This window comes from Amphibalanus amphitrite, unplaced genomic scaffold, assembly GCF_019059575.1.
Source record: "Amphibalanus amphitrite isolate SeventyFive unplaced genomic scaffold, NRLGWU_Aamphi_draft 002578F_arrow, whole genome shotgun sequence".
In the NCBI taxonomy this organism is placed as follows: Eukaryota; Metazoa; Arthropoda; class Thecostraca; order Balanomorpha; family Balanidae; genus Amphibalanus; species Amphibalanus amphitrite.
The window spans coordinates 1-8331 of record NW_024883992.1 but is presented as its reverse complement, the minus strand read 5'-3'; the positions used below and the strand labels follow the sequence as shown (position 1 = coordinate 8331).

The 8331-nt window shown below is 46.3% G+C and overlaps 1 protein-coding gene across 1 annotated transcript; it reads right to left on the bottom strand.

The window, feature by feature from the left end:
- Positions 1-120: 120 nt before the first annotated feature.
- On the bottom strand, positions 121-8028 carry LOC122377165 (regulator of G-protein signaling 7-like). The gene is made up of 13 exons (XM_043357121.1): positions 7997-8028; positions 7608-7755; positions 5752-5858; positions 5326-5377; positions 4912-5036; positions 4650-4748; positions 3843-4078; positions 3399-3512; positions 2952-3077; positions 2396-2582; positions 1454-1546; positions 1091-1176; positions 121-765 (listed from the first exon to the last, which is right to left on the bottom strand). Exons 2-12 carry the CDS (start codon positions 7753-7755, stop codon positions 1120-1122), a joined length of 1344 nt encoding a protein of 447 aa, XP_043213056.1. The 5' UTR covers positions 7997-8028; the 3' UTR covers positions 121-765; positions 1091-1119.
- Positions 8029-8331: the final 303 nt, after the last annotated feature.

Here is an 8331-nt window from a genome sequence, read left to right as displayed (position 1 = left end):
ATGCTCTTTTGGGCACAAAAAAAAATGAAAAAATATATCTTCAAAAAGTCACCAGTGTCTACTCAAACTGCAGATCTGTCAGCTTTCTCTCCAAAAACTGGCGCCTTGATTCGGCTCAACTGAAGTCACGTCCATTTATTTAACGTCAACGCTGCGAACGGCGGCCCCTGTGGCCCGGGTCGGCGCGGGCGGCGCCGGTCCCTGGCCAGGCGGCGCCTCAGTCGCCGCAGAACGAGCCCGGAGCCAGCGGCGACTGGCCCCGGCCGGCGGCCACACCGTTATTGATCAGCATTTGTACCTACTGTAGGTCATCTGAGAGAGCGGCTCCCGGGCCGCAGTGCCGGCCAGTGTCAGATCAGGCCCCGTGCGCGGCCATATTGCCAGTTCGCGGTCACAGAACGTCCCTCCGTCGGCGCCACCCACAGCACCACGCCGATCGGTCGCGCACAAACTGCAAACAGCGCCTAAAACACGAGCGGTACGCCATCGCACGCACAGTCCATGCGCTCTGCGGGCGGTCGGCCGCGAGCGGCGAGGGCAGGCGTGTCTCAGTCCGCTGCTATCGAAAAATATGCCCTCTGAGACGTGTCCGTCCGAGCACATCTCCCTGGTCCCAAGACTGGTGCTGCCGACGATCCTGGTGCCTCTGTGGTGCCGGCAGTGCCGCGATGTCGCCGCCGCTGGGGGCGGACACAGCCCGTGGTCCCATATGTGTGAGAAGCGCGCCTTCCCACCAGCAGAGGACAGCGCACAGGGTGAGGCCAACTGCAGAGACAAAAGCGACAGTGTCAGTTTCATGGGATGGTCACGTATATACTTTCATAAATACCTAAATGCTATCAATAAGGTCAATAATCCATGTGTGCGTGTCACCCTTTCACCCTAATCGAAGACAGATATGCTGCTGAATTCATTGAAAAGGCATGAAAGCAGAAGCAATCATCCACTGCATAAAAAGTACACGTCACAAGTCATCATACAACATTCGAGCAGGCCATCGGAATATCTATGCCTACATATAGTCTCAGGCTTGACTAGAAAGACTCGTGTGTAGGCAGTAAAGCTTTTGAACTTATCAAATATGGGTTACCTTCATATGTTAAAGATGGAAAGTCGCGATCATGATTCCTTTTTCGTTGTGAATGACACGATGGAGCGGATGCCTTTGACGGAGATCTGGGGAGCGAATAAGGCTATCAGCTTAGCTCACTGAGACATGAACTATCAAACACTCAACATTTCCTTCTGGATGCGAAGATAAATCAGTAAAATCTTACAATACAGACTTACTGAACGAAGAAAGGCAGATAAAGAAAAAACTTTTAGCATTCGGTCGTGAAGATTCGGCAGTAATGTAACGTCAGCATTAATTCTCTTCTGTCGATGGATTTTATAAGTTCTAACAACTGCTCAGAGGTCTCTAAGCCACGCAGATTGACGATTACCAACCGACCTTTTTCTTGGTTCCAGACATAATCTCCTTGTACATTTCGGACCGGAGGTACCGGGAGTAGCTGTCCGACTTCATCAAGTGATACAGGTGCACCTGTCGGGACAAAGGTCACGGTAAGAGGTGGTACATATTTCAAATGCCGGAGCTTGAGATTGATGAAATCGAGAAATGTAGAAACGAAGGTGTGTGAACCGGAAAAAAAAAAACTTTAAAGGAAATAGTTCACTTTTTAACATGGGTTTTGAACTGGAATAGCAGTTCCGTAGCTTGGGCTGAGACGAGCATAAATCAGGAGCTTTTACAGCCCAACGATCACCCTAGGCAAAGATATTCTATTTCTCGTCCCGAAAAAGGTGTCTTGCGTTGAGGATGTGTGCCTTGCATATATTTCCATCCAGTATGAAAAGAGCATGGGTCCCGAAAATTCTTCAGAAACTAGAGAAATTATCTACGAGAACTCGAGAGAAATTCTCGTACTGATCAATTAGGACATTCAGGGGAACATTATCAGATCGAGCAGATCGCCCAAATGCCGGTGGCTGCGATAATTTCTCTGTTTCTGAAGAATTTTCGGGACCCATGCTCTTTTCATACTGGATTGCGTGTGCCTTACAGAAACTGAAAAGTTCTTCCTATATCAAAATATAGAAAATAATATTTTGTTATAAAAAGGTTTTATTTTCTTTGCTGATTATTTTGAACATAAAAAATCATAAATCCGTTGCAAAAAAAAAATAATTTCGTGAAAGTGAACTATTTCCTTTAATAGACATCGGTTGCATTCCTCGAAAGAGCATCTGAAATGGTTTAATTACTTTTACGACGTTCATATGCAACTGAGCCAGATGCAACGAGTTTCTGCATCTGCCTAGGTAGGTCTCAGTGAATGTAAGTACACTTTTTTCATTAAATGTTTCGGGATCCTACGCCTCTGCAACTGACCCCGGCTGCCTCGAACGTCCACCGGTCGGGTTTCTCCATGTTACGCTTTGTGATCTCGTACGACTTGGAGTCGATGTTGACGGGCATTGAGGCGTCCGGTGCGAGGAACTCGGCCCAGATCTGGTGCACCCGGTCCGCCACGGCCTGCTGCGGCAGTGCCTTCAGCTCCTGGAGCGCCAGAAAGAACCTGCGAGGGCACACGGGACGTCAGGAGCCGGGTAGCCGAGAGCAGCGCTGCTGATCGACCGCCGGACGCTTATGGAAACGAAGAACATCTCTCGTTTACTGAGATATGATTTACTTAGACTTTGATTCGAATCTGGCTCGTGTTTACAAAATATTTTATGCAATGAAAATCGAGCCGATTGGCGAAATTCGATTCAGGGTCAAGCTAACCATACTTGTAAGGCATTAAATGTAAGGCAATACACATATAAATTCGTCGTAAAAACGGACGATGTGCATAAAACACTTCATTATAATGATCAGCTGGGAACAATTTACGATGGAAGGAACCACGTTTTAATTCAATTTAGCCAATTTAACTAAAGCTTACCGAAGATTCTCGCCGCTATACTCCTTGTCAAGGAACTTTTCGAACTGATCCCGCCCGATCGGGTCCCGCAACAGCTCGTTGAGACTAAACGCCCAACGTTTGACCCGCTTCGGAGCTATCTCTTTCCTGGGGGCGGACACATAAATGAGTGAATCGCCTTGTTAAACGGTCAAACGGAGCTTTGATCAACACGGCTAGGGCGATATCGCCTGTTTTATGAGTAAACTGACACTTTATCAAAATGTCACGGATCTTGGCGATATGACTTATAAACATCACAGCCATTCTAACCGAATCAAGCGATAACTGAAACTTACGTAAACGTATGAACTTTTATTATATTTCTTACGGGATTGTATCGTCCATTGCACCCACGTCGATTTTCCTCTCAACTGGGTTCTCTGTGGGGGCGCTGCGTTAGATCCGTGACTAAAACGGTATACTCACCCGGATTTCTCCTGGTCCCACAGCTCTGTGTTGTCGCTAATCCAGGGGTTGGACGGCTCTTGGACTGTCAGCGCAGGGTCGTACTCCAGGTACTGCTCGTAAAAACTGATGAAACTGGAACAGAGACGGTCAAAATTGCTCACAAAGGAACGAGTAAAATATTGTAAAATGATTGCAGAGGGTGGGAATGAAAGACGAAATCGAAAATATCTCATTATCATTCAGAATCAGAAACATGACGCACGATGAAATAAACTATTAGTGTTTCATGTCACTAAGAAAACTGTTGCACACAAAAGGCTTTCAAACTTTGAAACATGCGTCGCAGTTCATACTAAACAACAAACAGTTGACCAGGGACACCACAGATGCTGATAAGCCCCTCCCCACAGGTCAATCTCGGTCGTCGCTCCCCCATGACGCTCCGCTCGTCTCGTCACTCACGTTTCGGCGGCTTTGGAGACCCGCAGGCTGCAGCGGTCGATGCTGGCTCGAATGCGGTCGGCAGCGGCTCGCAGCTCCGCGATCTCAGTCTCAGCAGGCCGGCTGCCCTCCTCTGCGGAGGTACCGGCCGCAGAGAGCAGCTGGCCGCATTGGACGGGAACGGGCCGGCCGGGCGCCGAGCGACTCATCCTACACGCCTTCTTGATGTCCACCTCTGTGGTGTTGACGCAGCCCGGCTGGTGGAGCAAAGAAGGGAGATCATGAGCCACAGCCCGGTGCATAGGGTATAACTCAGTCCGGCTGGTGCCACATGAGGCAAAGTCAGTTACTGTCAGGCGTCAGAGCTAGTCTGGTACAGAGGGCGTGGAGGCTATGTCCAGCGGTACCAGGTCCACCATGTAGCATGTCCACACTAGACGTTAGACGTTAGACTAGTAGACGTTAGGGCGTTAGACAATAGACAATCTTAGTACAGGGAAAGGCCCACTCAGTCTGGAACAGAGGACGTACAACTGTGTAGGCGGAGAAACAAGGCGGCGACCTACGAGCAGAGGGCGGTGGAATCGTTCAAAGCGAGCTGGTTGCAGCTGCCTGTCTCGGAGTGCAAGCTCCTACTATACCATCACACATGGCTGTAATGTTACGAACAAAGTGACTCGAAAATGTGACGCGCGAAAATATCAAATGCATATAACATGTACGTGGACCATTTGTTGCTTAAGTCGGCAACTAAATACAAAAATCAGTCGCTTAAAATTCGTTACTTGGGCCTAGCCTCCTGTCTGACGGAGTGCTGACTGCACCTACCACAGGCCGGTGGACGTCCCAGAAGGCCCGCTCCTGGCTGTCGAGGATCTTTCGCTCCAACTTATCCCGCTTCTTATCCACCTTGGACTGCGCCTCCGCCTGTCGGTTCACAACACAACACAGGCGAGGTTTTATCCGGGTCAAACAATCGCAGGCTGGCTATAAAACTATATATGAAAAAATGTCGTCACAGTCGGCTGAAGGCATGTTCATGCTACATATAATATTATGTAATTAATATAATCATTCGTGCTGGTCGTACCTGCATGAATATGAATTCCCATTTTCTTGAGAAAATCTTTTGTAACCTCGCCAAATTTTCTGCCTCGTAATCAGCAAGCTCAAGACGAGTCTTGTTCTGCATCGTACGTTTACACAGGTACACCGCTGTAAAAGAAGAGGGTCGGTCGTGACATCGTGCGTTAGCGGTTTACACAAATGGGTAAACGGTACACCGTTGTAGCAAGGAAGGCGGTAACTTTGTCCACTTATAAACGTACGCTGTTGTAACTTATAGTCGGCAAGTGTTTTTGTTTATTAAACGAACACAAAGTCGTTTACCAATAAAAGCTGTCGTCAATATTGTTGAGGGGAAGTAGGTACAGATCAACCAACATTTTTCTACACGCATAAATATTGGCTGACAAATGAGCAGTGTTTTGGGTAAATACTTTACCATAGTCGGTATTTTCCGGCTCCCACGACTTGGAAGGCCAAAAATACGGCGTCTGAAATAGAACGCGGGATAAAGATGAACTGCCGGCAGTATGTCAGAGAATACGACAGCGCATTTGCAGTGGAGTTCCCCGTTTCCTGGCTGATATAGGTACAGACGGTTTGAGCACAATGCCAGCAGTAAGCATGACTTGACAGTGGACAGTGGACGGTACAATCGTTGGCTATATATAAGGAAGGCTATACTGTGACCGTTTAATGTTTTGATTTGAACTCCATGGGTACTCAGATATTGTGACAAAAATGTTTCCAGCAACAAACAACCTATTTGATAGGTTTGTGTGCAGAATTACTTCCAATTAACAAAATAACTCGATCCAAAGATCTGCCGCCTGAAGCAGCGCAGGCAGAGCTGCGGCGTCCTCACCTGGAAGCGGTAGAAGGTGCCGTCGTTTCTGACGGTGAGGATGTGGTCGTCGATGGGGAACAGGTAGCCGTGCGCCGCCATCAAGTGCGCTAAGTGGAGAGCCTCCGCTGCAGCACAGAAAAAGGGAAAACCGGAAAATGACTAGGCTCCTATTTATATACTGTACAGTAGACAGGATCATTTTCTCACAGGCAATCAGACATCAGTTGCCTGGAATGGTAGACTGTGCCGCATCACACATGTTAGCGACACAGCCTGACCCTTGTAACCCTTCGTTCGTCATCAATAAGTTTAATTGCATGATTAAAGGATTACCAGAACAATCGAGGGTTCCAGTTAACTGATAGCTTATTTTGAGCGGAACATTATTATATATTCGGCTGTATTGTGAAGAAAATGAGAAGATGTGTTTCTGACATTAAAATCATTACGTAAAAAGGACAGTAATCGAGATATAGGTATACAGAGCGGGACCAAAGGACCAAGGTTAAGCCTAGTAGGACCCGATGGAAAGCCTAACTGACTGCTACTGAACCCATATTAACCCGCGCCCCACTGGGGGGCTATTTATAGCCCCCCTCCCGTTTTTCTGCAATAACTTCAATACCGCTTGACGTATCGACGCCAAACTTTCAGTACCTTCGGCTGCATCAATTTGACACCTTGTGTCAAAATTTGAACTTCGTAGCTATCATAGGTCGGCCGGAAATGACGTCAGAGTGACGTCATATTCGGCCGATTTCTACGCAAAACATTGAACCACGGCAATCGCTCCCAAGGGCTCATTTTTTAAGCTAGATCCAATTTCTTTGCATGAGAGGACTGAAAATAGACTGCGCTATCAAACTGCTATCTCGGATTTTCGAAATTTTGAAAATTTCGAAAATTCTATATAATAAAATTCACAATTTACATTTTTACATTTTTTCAAAAAGTTTTTGACTATTCGAAAAAACCGGAATATATGTGATAGAACGCGTTATTATGACAAACTCTAGCAAGTTTTAGCTAAATATCTTCAAAAATGGCCAAGTTATACGCATTATTGCAAAAAATTCACAATTATTAATTTTTCAAATCAACTTTTCACGACGTATTTGACATTGTACGCCAATATAAATAGCACCATCGTGTTCCTGAGCTCAAACTGCATCCAATAGACACGTTTTCTGTTGAAAATATAACTTCAAAATTTGACCTTTTTTACCTGAAAGTGACCTGACCTAAGCTAAATTCGACTCAAAATGACCTCGAATGACACAGGCGACATCAAATTCGAAATCTTTGGCCTAAATGGACCATAAAACATGTGTCACGTGACCGACGCATGATATAATATTTTCGTGACCTGTGATGACCTGACCTTGACCTGAAAATCAAAGTACAAGTTTGGTACCCTCAGGGTATCTAGAGCATCTGTTCACGAGTGTGTGAACCAAAAATGAGCCTGATCTGACTTGTAAGACGGCGGCCAGAGCCCAAAAGGTGAACAAGCCAAAATGCTAATAATTTTTAATTTGACCTGACCTGTGACGTCATCGGTGACCTCGAGGTCAATGAAATTAGGTTTTGTTCGACAGTTTTTCCGGGGCTATCAGACGCCGTTTGAATTTTGACGATCGGCCCAGTAGTTTCGGAGTTAGGAGGGATGGGCTATGAATAGCCCCCCCCCCCCCCCCAGTAGGGCGTGTTATACGCAGACCCCAGTGGGGCGCGGGTTAATTGTTCGGCTTTTACATGAGGTAGTTCGTCAGACAAGAGCTCATGTCCTGAGGCTTTGAGTTCTGAGCTCGGGTTTAATATTCTACATATGTTAGTCGTTACTGCCGATCGTTTTCGATCATAACGTCACTCACCCTGATCCTCGACGTCCAGATTTTTGATCATCCAGGCGATGAGGTCTGCGCCCGCGAACACGGAGGGAATCTTGGAGAGGAACGACTTCACAGTCCGGACGGAGACGCCGCTCCGCTCGTGCTGCATGCGCTCCACTATCCGCTCCATCTGGGGAAAAATACGGCAGAACTTTGTCAGAACTGGGTCTCATTCATGAGCTCGCAGTTCCTGAAAATTACACCGAGTAACAGGTAGGTACAGCTCAGCAGGAACAAAGCTAATTGAAGCAGACATGCATAGGGTAAATGCAATAAATGGACCAATAATGGAAGTAATCAATATGTAGGTTGCTACTCCCGATCTTCTTCAACTTCGCATTCGAAGAACAATCCCGTTAGTAAACAAATACCTTCCTATACGTGTCTTGTTTTATTCCTCGCTACTATGCCAGACCGCTGCGCAATTTAGCCCGGAATTAATTTAACACCTTCGATACATGCATGTTATTAGAGCTACTCATGTCAATAGACGAATTTTATCATTCGAAGATAAAACGAAGAGCACAGTTGCAGCTCATAAATTCAAAATGATTTTCTATCAAATAGGTCAAAAGCCCAGTTCTCGGAAAAGCTATACGTCGTATTGCTATACGTATTGAGCAAAAAAAAAAAATCAAAAAAAAAAAATCACACGCACACGCCCAATTTCATGTCTTAATTCGTTTTGCATTACATGCGAGCCCTC